The sequence below is a fragment of the Salvia splendens genome, chromosome 3 (genome assembly GCF_004379255.2).
Source record: "Salvia splendens isolate huo1 chromosome 3, SspV2, whole genome shotgun sequence".
Lineage (NCBI taxonomy): Eukaryota > Viridiplantae > Streptophyta > Magnoliopsida > Lamiales > Lamiaceae > Salvia > Salvia splendens.
In genome coordinates this window covers 42,134,233-42,153,650 of record NC_056034.1, presented here as the reverse complement: position 1 = coordinate 42,153,650, position 19,418 = coordinate 42,134,233, and the positions used below count along the sequence as shown (strand labels likewise).

At 35.7% G+C, this 19,418-nt stretch overlaps 2 protein-coding genes across 2 annotated transcripts; one reads left to right on the top strand and one right to left on the bottom strand.

Moving 5' to 3' along the window:
- Positions 1 to 1,156: 1,156 nt before the first annotated feature.
- Positions 1,157 to 2,052, bottom strand: LOC121793352 (transcription factor MYB1-like). The gene is made up of 2 exons (XM_042191347.1): positions 1,910 to 2,052; positions 1,157 to 1,832 (listed from the first exon to the last, which is right to left on the bottom strand). The coding sequence occupies exons 1-2, from the start codon at positions 2,040 to 2,042 to the stop codon at positions 1,306 to 1,308; spliced, it is 660 nt and encodes a 219-aa protein (XP_042047281.1). The 5' UTR covers positions 2,043 to 2,052; the 3' UTR covers positions 1,157 to 1,305.
- An 11,903-nt stretch (positions 2,053 to 13,955) lies between these two features.
- Positions 13,956 to 19,085, top strand: LOC121796126 (N6-adenosine-methyltransferase MT-A70-like). Its single transcript, XM_042194872.1, has 7 exons — positions 13,956 to 15,086; positions 15,366 to 15,464; positions 15,753 to 15,836; positions 15,924 to 16,279; positions 16,640 to 16,856; positions 17,903 to 17,982; positions 18,662 to 19,085. The coding sequence occupies exons 1-7, from the start codon at positions 13,977 to 13,979 to the stop codon at positions 18,885 to 18,887; spliced, it is 2,172 nt and encodes a 723-aa protein (XP_042050806.1). The 5' UTR covers positions 13,956 to 13,976; the 3' UTR covers positions 18,888 to 19,085.
- Positions 19,086 to 19,418: the final 333 nt, after the last annotated feature.

Genomic DNA, 19,418 nt, shown 5'->3' with positions numbered 1-19,418 from the left:
ACTATTCATTAATTAAGAGTGTGATCATAATGCATTTACTTCATGATAAGATGCAAATGCAAACAAATACAATAATGCAATCACATATTTCGAAAGGTCTAATATTCTTTTAGGTAGAATGGGAACGTATGGTAAAAAAATGTAAAACCTATTTTGGTAAGTGAATATAACACGTTTAACTAGCTAATTTTATTTATATTTTATTACATACGTATATAAGTAGAAATGTAAGACCCATTATATTTATATAAATTTATGACAAGTTAGATGGAACATTTATTTCATAGGCAAAAGGGAGTCCCTATTTTTTTGTTATAGTGGCACACTAATTTTATACTACTAATCAAGCAATTTATCATGCAGTAAAAGTAGCTGGAAGCGGATTAATTTGGTTAACAATTAATGATGGCTTCATGAAATATGATGAGTTGAATATAAGATGAATTGAAAAACGTAAACAAAGCCATCAAAAAAGGTGGTGTTGAGATCTCAATGGATTTCTATCCACTTGTTCTATTAAAATACTCACTTTCCTTTTCGAGGGAAATGTATCACGTGATAACTATGCTAACCTTTGACACAGACATAAAGCAATGATAATTTTAATGCAATGTCATGTCATAACATATGAAATCAAACTATATACTACTATAAGCCTACGCAAATTCTCGCTAAAACAACCAATTTTTAGTCAAATTCTAGTTCGTTCCACTATTTTTACATTGTGCCCAATTTTTTTGATGTCAAGAAAATCATACATCGACGTCAATATACATAAAAACGACAAAAAAACATTAACAATATATTACAATCAGTCGAACTGATTTTTTTTTCATGGGATACTTGTGACCGAATTCAATTTTCATAATTTTTTCAGTTCATGTTCGAAGTACTTTTTTGTCATGGGATACTTGTGATCGAATTCAAGATTCATGATTTTTTTATTTCATTTTCAAAGGTACACATGAGTACAGTATAATTTAACTAAATTTAATAATTTTTCCGATAATTAGTTGTAGAAATAAGTAAGTAATTTCAAATCTTTTACCTCCGTTGGCGGGCATGTTCAATGTTTTGAAAAGTCTCATTGGAGTATGTCACAATTAGCAAATCTAAGCACTAAATTTATGAAAACAAAAGAAGAAGAAAGGAAAAGTAAGCAGAAATAGTAGTAGCAATAATAGAATTAATAATGATGAGGCGCAGACATAAAGAGACAATAATAAAACGATAAAAGCCGCCAGTTTTGCTTTTTTCCATCCACTTATTTATTTAATTAATTACTATAATTAATTAATTAATTAATTAAAGAAGCTGCATATACTCAGCGTACACCTGCTCCCACATCTCTCCGCCGAACGAATCGGAGAAGTGGTAGAACTCCATCTCCGGCACGGCGGCCGCCGCCGCCGCCACGACCTCGCTGCTCGACGATCTGCTGCTGCCCAAGCTGTCGTAGCTCTCGTTCCTCAGAAAAGCAGAGGAAATTCTAGTAGGTTTGGGCGAGAAGACTTTAGCAGTTTCGATCTCCGGCGGCGCGGTGGCGGCGGTCTTCTTAGACGGCTTCTTTTTCTTAGCTGCGGTGGAGGGTGGTGGTGGTGGTTTGGAATCGGAATTGAGTTTTTTGAAGAGATGAGTGTTCCAGTAGTTTTTAATCTCATTGTCGGTTCGACCTGGCAATCTGCCGGCGATCAGGGACCATCGATTCCCGAGGAGGCGGTGCAGCCGCACGATCAGATCCTCTTCGTCTTCGCTTATGTTGCCTCTCTTGATCCCTGGCCGTAGATAGTTCATCCATCTCAATCTGCAGCTCTTTCCACACCTCAGCAGCTCTGTTTCAATTTCAACCATTTAAACTCAAATCAGTTAGTCAATTAATTAATTATATTTATACACAAAAATACTATACCTGCTTTTTTGGGGAGAGAACGCCATTGGCCTTCGCCGTGTTGTTGGATGTAAGAGGAGAGAAGAGAGTCTTCTTTGGCAGACCATGGCCCTCTCCTCAATCCCACTTTTGAGCAGCAAGCGGATCTTCCCATTGCCTCTCTCTCTCCTACTAATGTGTTTATTATCGTGATTCCATCTTTCTATATATATATATAGACAGAGAGATCTCTACACCTCTTCCCACCGAGCATTCACATCCGTACTCTTGCCAAAGAGTACAGACGTGGTCCTGGACCCACATTTATTACTTTTTACTCCCTGCTCGTCCCCAAGAGCACAACACTCATATTCATGCTCTTCCGCAAGGACGTGCTCAAGGGTCCCATCATTTTATTATTTAATTTAAATACTTCAATTACTAAAAACATTTTCACAATATTAAAATGCATTAAAAATATCCGATACCATTACAAATTACTAAAAAATTAAAAATTACATAATTAAAATCCTAAAAGTAAAAAATTACATAATTAAATTCATGATATTAAAAAACACATTACTCGTGGTCGAATTTCGCCCAAATGATTAGGTCTTCTTGTAGCTTAGTGTGGGTTCTGGTATCGCGCATTGTGTGTCTTGTTTCGATCCTCTCGCCCACCGTCGTATGCACACCTCGGCGTCGGGGAGACCTCGCGGTTGAGCTTCCGGCTTCATCCTCGTCCTAAAAGTTAGCCGCCATCGGTCCTTCATCAGCTGTAATCATGTTGTGCAAGATAATACACGTGTACATGATGTCAGCGATATTCTTAACGTACCACAGCCGAGACGGGGCCTTCACAATGTTGAATCGGGCTTGAAGGACCCCAAAAGCTCTTTCGAAGTCTTTCCGAGCCGACTCTTGACTCTGCGCAAAAAGAACCCGTTTCGGGTCTTGCGGATTGTTGAACGTCTTCATGAAAGTAGACCACCTTGGGTAGATACCATCGGCGAGATAGTAACTCATGTGGTATGCATTTCCGTTGACAGTGAAGTCGATCACCGGTGCTACACCATTCAAAACATCATTGAAGAGTGGTGAAGAATAGAGCACGTTCAAGTCGTTGTTGGATTCGGCAACACCGAAATATGCATGCCAAATCCATAGGCGGTAGTCGGCGACCACTTCAAGGATAAGCGTTGGGCCTCCGCCTTTGTGACCGCTTAAGTATTGCCCCCTCCAAGCAGTCAGACAATTCTTCCACTTCCAATGTATGCAATCAATGCTGCCAAGCATACTGGGAAAACCGTGGACCGTTTCGTGAAGATGAAGTAGTCGTTGACAATCTTCGGTGGTGGGTGCCCGAAGGAATTCCTCACCGAAAGCAGAACGAATGTCGTCGCAGATATTTTTGAGGCATAGGATTCCAGTTGACTCATCCACATGCAAATACTCATCGAAGAGGTCAGCCGTTCGCCGAGTAGCAAGTTGTCGGATGGCACAAGTACACTTCTGCAACGCCTAGAGACTTTGTCGACCTGTTGCGTCTCTAATTGATTGAAAGTATTCAATACGGGCGGACAATGTATTGACAATACGCATAAACAATCGTTTTGACATGCAAAAATGGCGCCGGAAGTAATCTTCAGAAAACCGCGGCTGGTCGGAAAAGTAGTCGACAACGAGCCTTTCGTTGGCTCCCTCCCGGTCACGAGGGATGTAGCGGCGAATTGATCTAGTTGGTCGAGGAGGAGGGGCGGGGGTGGTGGCGGCGACATAGGCTTCATAGACGGTACGATATTGTTCATAGTATTCTTGTTCTTCGCGCTCCGCTTCAGCCATGATATCGGTGAAATCCAATTTTAGAGAGGGTTTGAGTGAGAGAGGAAGATGTAGATGAGTTGTATGAAAAATGATGAATGAGAGATAAATTTGATATGAAAAATGGATGATGAATGTGTGTATTTATAGATGATTTTGGGGTTTTAAAAAAATCAAAAAATTCCAAAAATGGTAAAAAATGGCTATATTTTTGGGAATTTGAAAATATTTTTTTTAATTTTTGGTATTATTTTTTATTTTAAAAAAAATTCCAACGGAAAATCCGTTGGCGAATAGAAACGTGCCACGTCGCCTGCTCAGCGGCACAGACGAGCTCGATGTATCGAGCAACAACGTGCCAGCGGCGAGCAGGGAGGTGCCGCGCTAGCGGCGCGGACGCCGTCCGTCCCAATGAGCACCACTGTGGATGCTCTAATACTCCGAGAGAAAAATCGAAAAGTAGGATTGGAATAGCAGCCCCAAGTTGGTTCGAGGGGGCTTCCTATTAAAAATTTAAAACCCACCACAACTAATCTAAGCAATTATTGAAATAAATTTACGCATGATGTCGTTATTGTTTTAGTAAATGAAATTGACAACTTGTTGTGGTATTTATGTTTATGTATTCAGATCGTGATAAATTTCCCGGAATGCCTGCAACCAACCCATACCTACTAATATTTGTTACAATTGAATTGTCATTTACTAGTTGCATTCCGGAGTCAATGCTATTTTGTTCACACCTTGGATCTCAAATCTAGGCATGATGACTCAACGTTTCACCTGGTCCAATTTTCATCTCCAATTTCATGGAGTATTTTTAGTATTATTTAGTACTCCATCAAAATAGTAATGTTTGTACTTGTATTCATCAAAATAGCATAAAGAACAAAGACATATCACATATGTGGGGGAGGAAGCAGCAGTGGTGGAGACTGGAGTACCATTTATTGGAAAGTTAAGTACTCCATCCTCCGTCCTCAATACGTGTCTTGCTTTGATCTAGCAAGTGTTTTAAGAAATTTATAGGAAATGAGTTAAAAAACTTTTGTGGAATATGAGTCATACTTTTATGTTAGTACTCCATCAGTCCACCGATATAAGGCCAATTTTGACACAACATAGGTTTAAAGAAACGTAGTAGAAAGTGAGTGGAAAATCTTAGTGGAAGGTGGTCGTATTTTTATATATTTGTTTTATATTGAAATGTGACTGAAATGAAATTAGTGGAATGTGATGTCTATTATCAAAAGTAGTAAAAAACAAATGAGACATTTATTAGTGGACAGATGAAAATGACAAAATGAGACATTTATTGATAAACGGAGGGAGTAATAAAATGAGTAAGTTTTAAATTGGGTTAGTGAAATATTAGGTCTATTCTAAAGAATAATAAAAATAAAATAGGACAATTAATATGAAATGGATCAAATGAAAAACTGGAACAGATAATAAGGGACTGAGAGATATTTTTAGAAAGTATGGAAAATGAATAAGTGGCTATCTATTGGACATTTATTGGGAGTACCTGATTATATCATTATTAACCAATAAAAGCATGAATTCTGCTTTAATTTTACTTGTATTAGATGCAGACAAATGCACATGTAACACATAATTGTTAAAAATAAATATGTGCCCCCACCATCTAACCTCATGGACTCATGAATTTAATAATTAAATTGTGATTAGAATTTGCTACCGTTTATATTAATTTTGTTATCACAGTATAAAATTTCGAATATAAGTACATATAGTTTTTTTTTCCCACAATTCAATTTAATTTATAAAATAGTAAGAATAATGGAGTATTAATACTTATAAGCTTAAAGAATAGTAACATAGGAAATATGATATCATTTGTTAACATTGTTAAATAATTTAATTTATAGATAAAATTCGATTTATCTCTATATACAAATCCTTTTAAAAACCAGTTTTATTAAACACCCCGTCCTATCTCAAGAAAAGTGGAGTACAAAAAAGACAAGACAGAGAGAAAGAAAGAAAATACATTTTCCATATCAAAACTGTGACAATTTTTTAATTGAGAATAGTAGTAATTTTTCCTTGCACCGAATAGAATAATTTCAAATGATTATTTAAATTACCTTGTTATTTGCAGAAAAAGCCACAGAATAATTTACTCATTTTCTTCTTCATAGCAAACAATACTCACAAAAACTAGTCATTTTCTATTTCAATAATTTTTTCTCTTTCATTCTTGATAAGTTTTTATATGAATGAGTTGGATCATGTATTCTATACTGAAAATATTATAACTATTGTTTCCCTTTATCTTTCGTACGTAGTTTAACAGTTGTAGATTCTTTTATTACTAAGACTATTAAAACAATGACTATCTTCCATATATTACATTCCTCCTGAACGAAACTCATATAGTAATTGGTATTTTTGCTTTCTATATGTACGCTTTATATTATGTTGGTATTTTTATTAAAAAATATTTGTGCATATAGTTTGTTTGTATATATGTTTTTTTCGTAGTAGTCCGTAACGATATTTTTATATGTATACTTTTCTTTTCTTCGCAATAAATTTACTACTTTTATCCTTCATCCTCGTTTTCGTTTAATTTTTATCGGAAACTTTTTTTTAATGAGACTTTGCCCCTGGTCAACGTTTTCTTTTAGCTGTATTTCATTTCTTTAATGAAACTTTATTTTATAGTACTAGTATCTATCCACAAGTTATAGTTTTCCTTGATAATAAAGATAATAATGATACTTCTTAATATCAAATAATACATTTTTACGAGAAGTTGTACAAATATTTATTTTCTATGTGTTTACGAGAAATTGTATTATTTTATTATTTAAAATGATCTTATAGTCCATGGAACTATTGAGTATACAGGATTTTTCTATACTAAAACCGAATTTTTTTCTCATAGAAAATTTCAAAAACATAACAACCTTTTTACACAATACTACTAATTGTAATACTTTCTTTGTCCACGAATAAAAAACACATTTTTCCATTTTGGACGTCGGTAATAAAAAACACATTTACTTTTGTATTAACATTCACATTTTACTAATATATAATTGATATATAAAAATGGAATTTATGTCACACTAATTTTTAACTCATTTCTCTATAAAGTCAAATAATATGTTAAAAATAATGTGGGTGAGTCATAAATATATTTTGAAGTAGTACTATCTTTCTAGTGATTAAGAGCTTGATTTGAATAGGATTGAAAGATTGGGTATACAAATATACAATCCAACTCAAACGTCCAATATCCACATAGTGTTAACATAGTTGTATGTATTACTATTTACCATACATACATAATTCATTAATGTTAAATTGTGAATTACGCTCTTACATTGAAAAGTCTCCAAGTAATGAACCAATCCCACAAGTAATCTACTAATAGTCAAAGTAAAACTATTAACAATTTACGATTGCTACGTTTACGTATCGAATTTAGTTTCTTCATAATTCAGAGTTTATGACTTTTTCGTGTTTGAGGGATACCAACAATTTTCCCAATTCAGAACATTTCCACATCATAGATTGACACGCGCGAATGCGTGCACTTTTTACAGCAATAAAATATTAGTATGACACTACTAAAATAAACTATTTTTTACTATAATTGTAGATCAAGATTCCTAATACAAAAGATTGGTTAATTAACCTATGGAATATATGTGAGATAAGTACCGCAATATGTGCTAAGTGAAGTTTGAAGATAAAGATAAAACCTATATAAATAAAAGCAGCTCAACAATGTAAAAAAATCTTAGAATAATTGCATTAACTTCTAGTTAATCGCAAAAATTAAAATAAATACTTCATTCATCCCAAGTTACTTGAGTCGTATTCCATTTTAGGTTGTCTCAAGTTATTTAAATCATTTCTCTTTTTGGCTAGAAACAAAACTTTTAATCACAGCTACTTTATTATTTCTTTTACTTTACTCTCTTTTACTTTATTTTCTCCCCTACTTTATTTTACTTTATTTAACTCACTAAATACAATTTTCTTATATCTCGTGTTGAAAAGAAACGCCTCAAATAAAGTGGGACGGAGGAAGTTAATTTTTCAATTTTTTTTGCAATCATCCCAGAAAAGTAAAAAATGAATAAGTCAAAATAAAAAATCCATGGACCATGATATAAGTATAACACCAAAATTACGCCGTTTCAGTTATAACTTATAAGTATAACAATGTTGTTTTGTTGTCATATCATATTGGTTTTGCTAAATTAATTTTCAGCTTTGACCATTGTGGGATAACTAAAATATATTTAAAATTTATGATTTTATATTCTAATTTAGATTAACCAAAAAATAACAATAATTGTAATTTAAATAACAACTAGCCCAAAAACTTAGCAATTTGTTCGATGCTCAAACACTTGGGTCTAAAAGGTTATGGCTAGGAAAGAAAAACAATTTTAAGTACACATAACTTAAACGTGAGTTTCACTCATTACTTAATCTCTTTATACACAAGAAATTAAAACACGTTTACGAGATATAAAACAAAAACTCAATACTATTCACATCACAAACACTCCATTTATATATAGCACAAAAGGTTAAACCGTAACATGAAAATACTACTACTAAATTGATAGCACTATATATTCTAAACTTATATGTTTGTGGATATGCCATATAAATTTTTCATTTTAAGAAATAAAACTTAAAATGTATAGCTTTGCCTTAGCTTTTGAGGCGAAATTTATGTGGTGGGAATTGTTACTGTATTTGATACTATGAGACAATGAATAGTTATATCCCATGCATTATGACAAGACGTCATTTTATTTATTTGTCTCAATATATGTGTAGCCACTATTTTCAACGACGGTAAGAATATTAAGTTTAATTAGAATATTCCTCAAACACCATTGTTTTCTCGTATTACACTTGTATCCCTGCAACTTGTTTCAGATGCAGCGTACTTATTCATTTATTTAATATTATTAATGATGTTTAGTTAATTACTCCATATATGTTTGGTATAATTAATTGGCATCAGATTACTAATTTGAAAATTAGATTGAGCATTTTTTTATATGAAAGAGCTTCATAGAATTAGAATAGTGAAGTTTGTGAACAGATAAATACCAAACTAATTCTTCTGAATTAGTAGTTGAGAGGTTAGAATCACGACTTTTAATTCATTCAACTTTTCTGCTTATTAGATTATGATGGACCTTTGTTAATTTCTTGTTATTTAGTTATTCATTGTGAGATCAAAATCATAATTATTGATTTAATTATCATTTAGTCAGACCACAAACATAAGTCCAGCATCATCATTAAATGAAATACTCTCTCTGTCCCATGTTACTTGCAATGCTGTTTTTTGGCTCGTCACAAACTCCTTACACTATTTATAGTTAAAGTTAGAATTAATGCATTTAATTAATATGTTAGATTAAGTTAAGAGCTCCTTTATTAAGTGATATCTCATTATACTTAAAATTCTAATTTAATTATACTAAAAAATCAATCCCAAATTTACGATCTAAAATGAAAAGTGCGAGTAACATGAGACGGATGGAGTAATTCTCTGCCAAAAGGTCTCACGAATTCAAAATGCATAAAACCAAAATAAAATATGCATGTATATATGAACAGATGATAGAACAAAATTGGTCTTGTCAATATTTAATGCTCTTGTCAAAATTAGAATTAGTGATAATAGAAATAAACAGCAAGGCCAAATTCACTCTATTCGAAGCTCCCCACGTTACTCATCTTCCAGCCCCATAAAATAAATCACAGTTGTAACTAAAAAAAGAAAACACACATTTATATATGCGACATTCAGCAATGGCATTAATGGCAAACAGCCAAAACTAAGATTTTAAATATGAACTTTCAGTACAGTTCTTTTAATTGCTCATATTTATTTAAATGGAAAAAAAATACTGATTTCAGAATATTACCTATCACACACCTTTTTTCTAAAATAATTCATATCATTAATGTACTTATAAGGGACACCTAAACTTTCAAATCTTGATTCTTATGTACACTCCCATTAATAAATCGATTCTCTCTCAATAATTCCAGCAGTACCACAAAAAAATGGCTTTAAGTACTCTATTTAATATACTATTAAGGACAATAATTTGTGTTTCTAATTACGCCACCTGCACTTCATAAAGTGTCTTTATTGTTGGTGTTCCAACTAAAATTAGGAGAGACAAATAAAAGCATCTTTAAAATGTGTTAAAGATGGAAGCAATCAGCAAGGTGATGGGGAACTAATTAGCATCAAGATTGAGTTGGTTAAAACGGTTGGAGCGTTAGTTAGTTCATTCTCATTGTAATCACACACTATCTTTGTGAGGCTTAGTCGAGCTTGAGAGTTCATTGTAACCGAGAGAAATGGCTTAAGCGTGTGAGGATTCTTTTGTATCTTGTATCTTCTCTACCACATTGAGCGAGTAATAAAAGTGCGATCTCTTTCCTCCGTGGACGTAGGCTTCAATAGCCGAACCACGTAATTGTTGTCTTCTTGCTTGTGAGTTTTGCGTGAGTGTGTATTGGTGTTCATACAAAGTTCTTGCGTTCATCTTCATCCTCTTCGGGCAAATTATCAAAAAAACAAAAGATTATGATAATTTGTTCTCAATTTAGGACACTTTCTTTTGTGTCATTAATTATTGGTATTTTAAAAATTTTCCAAACGCCAATAATAACGTCTCAATCTCCGTGTCCTTAAAAAATAGGAGTAAATTTTTTGTAGTGCAAATGGGTTAAAAATTTATTAGGATATATTGTGGCAAGTGACAGCTTGTTGAGTTGTAGGGACTTCAGGCTTGTGCCTGAGGCAAGCTGAGCTGAACACTATCAGACTCGAGTTCGGCACACAAAAATATTAAGAGCTCAAGCTAGGCGAGCTTAATTAACTACAGGGATTAGAATATTATTAGGATAATTAAGTGTTAGTTAGAATGATTAAATAAATATGGTTTAGGGCTCATGGAGTGGAGAGTATAGGCGAGCAACTCTTTTTATAAATAGTTCAAAAGGTCATGCATTTTTGCAAACCAGTCTAAAAATTGGGTAATGATGTGAAACCAGTCACAAAAATAAATCGCCTTTTTTCTTTTCACACACTATAGTAGTAGTTCTTTAACATCGAAAGTAAATGGGCTTTTCACACTCATGAACCGAACAGCCACTGGGTATTAATTTATTGAGCCCAATAGAAGCCCATTAGTAGATATTACTTGGACCGATATCACATTTGTTTGGCCCACTTAACTTCCTACGACCCTAAACAAATTTCATTCTCCATAACTTGTCCCGTTCATTTGGCCCATTTTATTTTTTGAATAGTATCTTTCTTATATTTCACTAAATAAATGAATTACATATTTTAACGATATAATCTAGTTTTTAAATAATTATACAAAAGAATCCAAATCAGAGTAAACGAAGTAGTATAAATTGAATTGATATTCCATTACAAAATTACAAGATATTCGAACATTGGGATGACTTTGAGACATTAGAGCATGCGCAGCGGTGGCGTCCGTCGCCACCGCCGTCCGCGCCGCTGGCACGGACGCCATCCGTCGCCGCTGCGCTCGCGCCGCTGGCACGGCGCTGCTCGATGTATCGAGCACGTCCGTGCCAGCGGACGCACACGTGGCGCGCTCCCATTCGTCAACGGCATAGCCGTTGTGTTTAAACATTTTTTATTTTTATTTTTTTGAATCGGTATTTAATTATAAATAATGCTAAAAAAAATATTTTCCAAATCCCAAAAATATGGCCGTTTTTTCCCCGTTTTTTCTGAATTTTTTTTTATTTTTTTTCCCAAAATCATCTATAAATACACACATTCATCACTCATTTATCACATCAATTCATCTCTCATTCATCGCTCATTCATAATTCTTATACAAACTATCAACACATTAAACATTCACTCAAAACATCAAATGGATTTCACTCATCTCATGGCGGAAGCGGAGCGCAAAGAACAAGAATACTACGAACAACAGCGTGCCGCTTACGAAGCATATGTCGCGGCGAATACCCCCGCTCATCCTCCTCAATGCACTAGATCAAATCGCCGCTACATCCATCGTGACCGGGAGGGAGCTCACGAAAGGCTTGTTGCCGACTACTTTGCCGACCATCCGCGGTTTCCGGCAGATTACTTCAGGCGCCGTTTTCGCATGTCAAAGCGCTTGTTCATGCGAATTGTCAACACATTGTCCGCACGTGTTGAATACTTTCAAACAGGTGTAGATGCAGCCGGCCGGCAAAGTATCACGGCGTTGCAGAAGTGTACGTGTGCCATCTGACAACTCGCTACTGGGCAAACGGCCGACATCTTCGACGAGTATTTGCATATCGGTGAGTCCACTGGAATCCTTTGTTTAAAGAATTTTTGCGAGGGCGTTTGTTCTGCTTTTGGGGATGAATTCCTTCGGGCACCCACCACCGATGATTGCCAACGGTTGCTTCGTCTTCACGAATCAGTCCATGGCTTTCCCGGAATGCTTGGCAGCATTGACTGCATGTATTGGAGGTGGAAGAATTGCCCGACTGCTTGGAGGGGGCAACACTTAAGCGGTCACAAAGGCGGCGGCCCAACACTTATCCTTGAGGCGGTCGCCGACTATCGCCTATGGATTTGGCATGCATATTTCGGCGTTGCCGGATCCAACAACGACTTGAACTGCTCTATTCTTCACCACTCTTCAATGATGTGATGAATGGTGTAGCACCGGCGATCGACTTCACCATCAACGGAAATACATACCGCATGGGTTACTATCTCGCCGATGGTATCTACCCAAGGTGGTCGACGTTCGTGAAGACGCTCCACAACCCGCACGACCCGAGACGGGTTCTTTTTGCGCAGCGTCAAGAGTCAGCGCGGAAGGACGTCGAAAGAGCCTTCGGGGTCCTTCAAGCTCGATTCAACATTGTGAAGGCCCCGGCTCAGCTGTGGTACGTGAATAATATCGCCGACATCATGTTCACGTGTATTATATTACACAACATGATTATAGCCAACGAAGGGCCGAGGGCGGCTAGCTTCTACGACGAGGACGAAGCCGGAAGCTCAACAGCGAGGTCTCCCCCACGCCGAGGCGAGCATACGACGGTTGGCCAGAGGATCGAGACAAGACACACAATGCGCGATACTCGAATCCACAATCAACTACAAGAAGACCTAATCAACCACATGTGGGCGAAATTCGGCAACGAGTAGTGGTTTTTTTAATTTTTAGGATTTTAATTATGTAATTTTTAATTTTTAGGATTTTAATTATGTAATTTTTCATTTTTAGGATTTTAATTATGTAATGTTTAATTTTATTTGTCATTTGTAATATTTATTGTGGTTTTTAAATGAATTTTAATATTATGGAAATGTTATTGTTTAATTGAATTTTAAATTAATTGTGCTCGTCCTTGCGGAAGAGCACAGTTGTGGGTGTTGTGCTCTTGCCAGAGAGCATGCATGAATAGTACCGCCCGGGCCCACAACCGTGCCGCTGGCAAGAGCACGGTTGTGGATGCTAGCACCCTTTGTTATTTTCGGCCATCTCAATTCTCAATTGATTAGAACTCTTTTATGTAGTAGTAGGATTTCATTGTAGGTGATAAAAATTCAATAATTATTTAAGTTCGTGATATTACATACCAAGTTCAAAGTTCATGATTTTTTATAAAAAAATTCTTAATATTAAATGTCAATATTGAATCATCCATCATAATAATAAATATAATAATAAGTATAATTACTATAATTATTTATTGATAATATAATAGGAGTAGAATTTATAATTTTAAATTTTTGATAAGATTTTGTTGATTAATTATTTAAAAAATAATAGTAAAATTATTATTTATTATTATATGATTCAAGATTTTAATAATTATTACTATTATAATTATAATCATAACTAAAGTTATTTATTATATTGAAATTAAGTATGATTCATAATTTTAAATTTTTTAGTTAATATTAAAAATTATATAAAATTAAAGAAACTTAAGAAACATTTGGATATAGAATTCTAGAAAATTGTATTACTTTCAAGATTTTGATTTCTTTTCCATCTTTACTAAAATTAAAATATACACATAAATTAAATATTAAGAAATTAGATTATTTTTGTAAATAAAATTCTGACAATTAACCATGCCCTAAATACAAATTACTATTAATATAGAATCCATAAAAAAAGTAGTAAAGGGAAAAGATATAATAAGAGATGAACTAAACCCTTTTTGATAGTGAAGAAGATTTAGCATTGTCATGAAAATAAAAAGAAAAGAGAACCGTCTCTCTGAAATTGGAAACCCTCGAGAGAAGAAGAGGCAAAGATCCATTTGTTCAACAATGGAGACTGAGGTTAACGAAGAATCAATGACAATCATAAAGGAGATGAGGCAGCTGCTTGAATCCCGCGCCGACAGCCTCCACTGTGTCCAGCTCGACCTCATCGCCTCCCTCCAAACCACCAACCTCGTCCCCGGCCTCGTTTCTTCTCTCGACATCTCTCTCAAAGCCATCTCCTCTTTCCATCCCAACAAATCCTTCACCCCCCTTTCCCAGATTCTCCCCTCCCACCCTATTTCCAAAATCCCATCCGAAAACAATCCCAAATTGCCCTCTTCCGCCCCCCTTTCCCGCCCTTCGCCTAGGGCTCTGATCGAGGAGAGCGGCGGCCCTCTCTCAGTCGTCAGGTCCATGGTCGCCATCTGTTTGCTGGAGAGGGTACCATTCATTGCCATCGATTCGTCCACTGTGCTGAGGAAGCTCGAGAATGACTCCTCTGCTACGGTGGCCGAGAGGGCGGTGCTCCGGGAGCTGGGGGGCGATTCGGGGGCCATGCTCGCGGTTGAGATGGCGTTGAGGTCGATGGCGGAGGACAATGGGGGTGTGGAGTTGGATGAGGTAGTGTTGAGCGGTAAGTCGGGGGTGATGGTTATGAATATCGATAGGACTAGGCTGTTGAAAGAGTTACCCGAAACGAAGCAGTTGAATGAGGGGATTTTGAATTCGAATGATGGGAAAATGGTGGTGAAGAGTGGGGAGAGTTTGATTGGTGGAGGTGGTTTTGATGTGGGGAGAGGGATGCCGGAAGTGTGGATGCCAGGGCCTATGATGATGGGGCCAAGGAGTATGGGGATGAATATTATAGGGGTTCCCAAAGGCGTGGGGGTGCCGCCCCCTATGCAAAGACAGCCCTTGATGCTGCCCTCCCTCTCGATGAAGCCGAGGACGGAGGAGGAGGATATGAAGGATCTTGAGGCTTTGATAAATAAGAAGAGCTTCAAGGAAATGCAGAAGTCGAAAACTGGAGAGGAGCTTCTGGACCTCATCCACCGCCCGACTGCTAAAGAAACTGCAGTGGCTGCTAAGGTTTGTCATTTTATAGGAGGAAGTACAGTACTTATGCTTGCTTGGTTTGGTTGTGCTCTAGGCTTAGCATGGATTTGAATTAGTTGACATAGTGTAATCAATGACTTGTGATAATTTGATGAATGTCTTTGCTTTATATGTATTATTATGTGTGTCTATGTTTCCTTTCTATCGGTTGAGATTTGCAGTTGATCTAGCTGGTTGCATTGACTTCTCATATAAATCTAATTATTTTTGGTAGTGTGTCTGTTTTTTTAATTTTTAATTTAATTTTATTAGTTTAAAAGCAAAGGTGGGTCTCAAGTGAAAGAGTACTGTTCAGCATTGACAAAAGAAGATTGCCGACGCCAAACTATTTCTTTCATTGCTTGTGAAAAGGTAAGTGCAGTGATATTTATTTCCCTTACTCCGAATGTTCTGTAGAGATTTCTACCCTATTATTTTAGTTGATACCAGTTTACTTTAAAAATTGTAAAGTGTTGGTCTTTGTTAAGCGGAGTGGTCTTATGTCACTTACATATTTTTCATTATAAAAACTGTAGAACTGCATCGAACATTTTCGTATGTGAGGGATTTGTCATTTTTATGTAAGACAATTCAGTTTTCGACGCATAAGAAGTGACTTTCATATTCTAATATCCAACAGATTTCATTCATTGAACACAGGTTCATTTTCGGCGGATAATTGCTGCACATACTGATGTGAATTTGGGGGATTGTTCATTTCTTGACACATGCCGTCACATGAAGGTGGATTTTTCGTGCCTTTTCATACCCTTTAGAGATTTATTTGCTTACATGTGGAGTCAGAATACTGACACCTTTTCTCTTTGACAGACATGTAAGTATGTCCATTATGAGCTCGACTCAACTCCCGATGTATCACCTATGATGATGGGTCAAGCTACTTTACATCCCCAAAAGGCATTAAAGCCTCAAAGTGCTCATTATTGTTCTGAAGTAGAGCTCGGAGAACCACAGTGGATTAACTGTGACATACGATCATTTAGAATGGATATTCTAGGTCAATTTGGAGTTATAATGGCTGATCCACCTTGGGATATTCATATGGAATTGCCTTATGGAACCATGGCCGATGACGAAATGCGTACTCTTAATGTTCCTGCATTACAGAGTGATGGTATGATATTTCTGTGGGTCACAGGACGTGCAATGGAACTTGGACGCGAATGGTATGCTTCACTTTTACCAGGCTTTGTTACTTATAGTATTAATTTGATAGTATCTGATTATATCTCTTCCTTTTGATTTCTTTCTTGGTTTACTTTCTTACTGTGCAAATTTTCGAATGTGTAATTCAACTGAAGTCTGATCTGTATGTATGTGTGTTTTTGTCTCTAAAACAAAAACTAGTATACTGTAGTACCTTTTATGCAAGAGAGTAATATGTTTAAAAGTGTCCATTTGTAATTTTTCTCCGTCTCTGGTAAAATCGCCTAATATTATGAACTCGACGGTTTGAATCGTAAATTCGTAATTTGTGCTACGGCATGTATGTTCACCTTAGCCTGTTTTAATTTTTGTTTGTGCAGTTTGGAACTTTGGGGTTACAAGCGTGTTGAGGAGATTATCTGGGTGAAGACAAATCAGCTTCAACGGATTATTAGAACTGGACGTACAGGCCATTGGCTAAACCACAGCAAAGAGCATTGCCTTGTTGGGGTGAAGGGTAACCCTGAAGTAAACAGAAATATTGACACTGATGTGATTGTTGCTGAAGTTCGTGAAACAAGTCGCAAACCTGATGAGGTTAGTGGATAGCTCTCCTATCTTTCAGTTTCCAAGTCACATATTTAACTTGTTTTACATACAATACTCACTCGACCCCCTCCATTGATGGTCCTTTTCATTTTGATGGAAGTTAACACTTTTTTGTTCCTTTCTCCATAATATTCCACTATTTGTTGAAGCACATGGTAATGTTTACATGAAATTTCCTGGTGAAGCTACATTGTCCACAAATTAAATTTGTTGGTGAGGCATGGTAGCATGTACTTATGTCGTATTATATATATGATGATTCAATTTCTTCTAATATATTGGATGTATAATGTATTTAATACGAAGTTAATGAACTTTACTAGTTCAAAAATGTATTTAATCGCCAAAAAATGTATTTAATGAAATGTACCTGACATGTATGCTAAATTGATAATCTATGTGTTTCATTGTTTATCAACATTATAGGTAGACGTATACAAGTCTGCATCGTACTACAGTTCATATAGGATTCAACATGAAAAGTAGCTACTGCAGACTCGTTTTGCATGAAAAACCTACAAACAAATATTTTCATTTTGCAGTCGTATTATATTTTAGTTGCTGTAATCTGACAGTCACGGAATTTTCTTTTCTTCATCTTCAAAGCTCAAAATGAAAGTGGAAATAAGATATTAATTTGTACATTAGATAATTACAGAGAATCATATCAATTTCTGTTTTTGCGGTTGTTTTTTATGTTATTTTTGTTCATCATTATATAGTAGTAGTATCTCATAGTGCTTTCAGAGACAACATTAAATGGAGAGGATGTTCTTAAGCATTCTGAAACTTCTATTATGCTCATTTTAATTAAATTATCTCAATTTCAACCCCCGGAAAAGTTTGTTAGACCATCAACTGCATCTGTAATTGTTTAAACCTTTTAGCACTCCATGTTTGGCATCTTAGGGGAGGATGGATTGCTTGGCTGCTTGTTTTGTCAGTCCAATGGCCTGGAATGTTGATTCACTTTGTCTTATGGAGTATCATTTTCTCATTTGTATGATCATAAAGTAACAGATTTTATATTTTAGATGTACGCCATGCTGGAACGGATAAGTCCAAGAACGAGAAAGTTGGAACTGTTCGCAAGGATGCACAATGTCCAGGCTGGGTATGCTTTATTTGCTTCATTCCATTCAAACTCACTAATATATGTTAGTGAAGAAAATAAATAGTTTAGATTTTTAAAACAGTTTGGTTGTTGCATCATATGTAAATAAATGGAGAGCCAGAATGCCAGATATTACTATTTTGTCTGGTCAGAATATTTCTGATAGACTTTAGTGGGAATAGTATTTTTGTGTCATAGGGATAGAGACATGAAAAATGGCTTTTGGCAACACTTGCATTGCATGCCTTAGGGCAGAATTATATTTCCATTTGATGCTCTACTTTTTTCTATCCTTTAGTCGAATTCGCAAACTACCTACCTAGGTCTTGAGTAGTGAACATTTAGGAACAAAAGGCCGGACAAGCTGGGTTACCCCCGATTCACTCTATTTAGTACCGAAATATGACAGAATTGAACCCTAAAGTATCACTTCAAGCGCTTGATTATTATGAGAAATCTCATCATTCTGGCTTTGCTTTTATACCTGAATGATTCCTAGAAAATATGCTGGTGCTGAGACAAATCATCTCCACCTTGGTATATTATACAAATAATCGAACGATGTTTTATTAGCCAGTGTATATGATAAAATTTTGACATATACAGAAAACACCAAATAATCACTGTACATTTCAGTTTATCCTATATTGTGATTTGAAGCCTATGAATGAATCCTCAGGTGGTTATCACTCGGCAATCAGCTGCAAGGAGTACGACTGGTAGACGAAGGGCTGCGAGCAAGATTTAAGGCGGCATATCCTGATGTTGATGTGCAGCCATCATCTCCACCGAGGGCAGCTCCCATGGAAGTGGATAGACCGCCACATCTCTCTGGATCTGCCAACTTGACCGAGTCGACAGGACCAGCCTATACATTGGAACCAAAACCAATGAATGAAGGGTAGAACTTGTTTGACATGAATGAAGTCTTGAGCTAAATTAGGTGGGGGATTGATTAATGCAGTCAGGGTTTTTTCTTTTTGTGCTGTACAAGTGACAAAACCTGGTTTTAAGGAAAGAAAACCAATAGTTTTTTTTATGGTATGACATTGTTATCACATTAATTACTGCTATTATTATTATTATTATTATTATTATTATTATTGTTGATATTGTAAATGTACATTTTTTTGGTTCGCACCAATTATGTAAAAGGCATGCAGTGATCGGTCAATCTTCAACAATGGAAAAGTGATATATCTTTCATGGATGATACACAAATTCTCTTAATTCCCAACCATCTCCAATTTTTTTTTAAATATTCTAAACTATTTTCGACCCCTACTTTAATATCAACCACTGTCAAGTCTGTTCTCATTATATGTAACACTTCCTTTTGGAAATGGTATACTACTGGTTATTTACCAAAAACAAAAAAAGATGTTCAACCTATCAAATCAATGGTTTGATTAATTTTCTTAGTACCTCCAATGATC

Excerpts from the sequence above, each read along its gene's own strand:
- LOC121793352 (XM_042191347.1), bottom strand. The coding sequence starts at position 2,042 with ATGGGAAGATCCGCTTGCTGCTCAAAAGTGGGATTGAGGAGAGGGCCA. Across the intron at positions 1,833-1,909 it reads TTCTCTCCCCAAAAAAGCAG|AGCTGCTGAGGTGTGGAAAG; the intron begins GTATAGTATTTT and ends AAATTGAAACAG.
- LOC121796126 (XM_042194872.1), top strand. The coding sequence starts at position 13,977 with ATGAAAATAAAAAGAAAAGAGAACCGTCTCTCTGAAATTGGAAACCCT. Across the intron at positions 16,857-17,902 it reads CAAGTCGCAAACCTGATGAG|ATGTACGCCATGCTGGAACG; the intron begins GTTAGTGGATAG and ends TTTATATTTTAG. Across the intron at positions 17,983-18,661 it reads ATGCACAATGTCCAGGCTGG|GTGGTTATCACTCGGCAATC; the intron begins GTATGCTTTATT and ends ATGAATCCTCAG.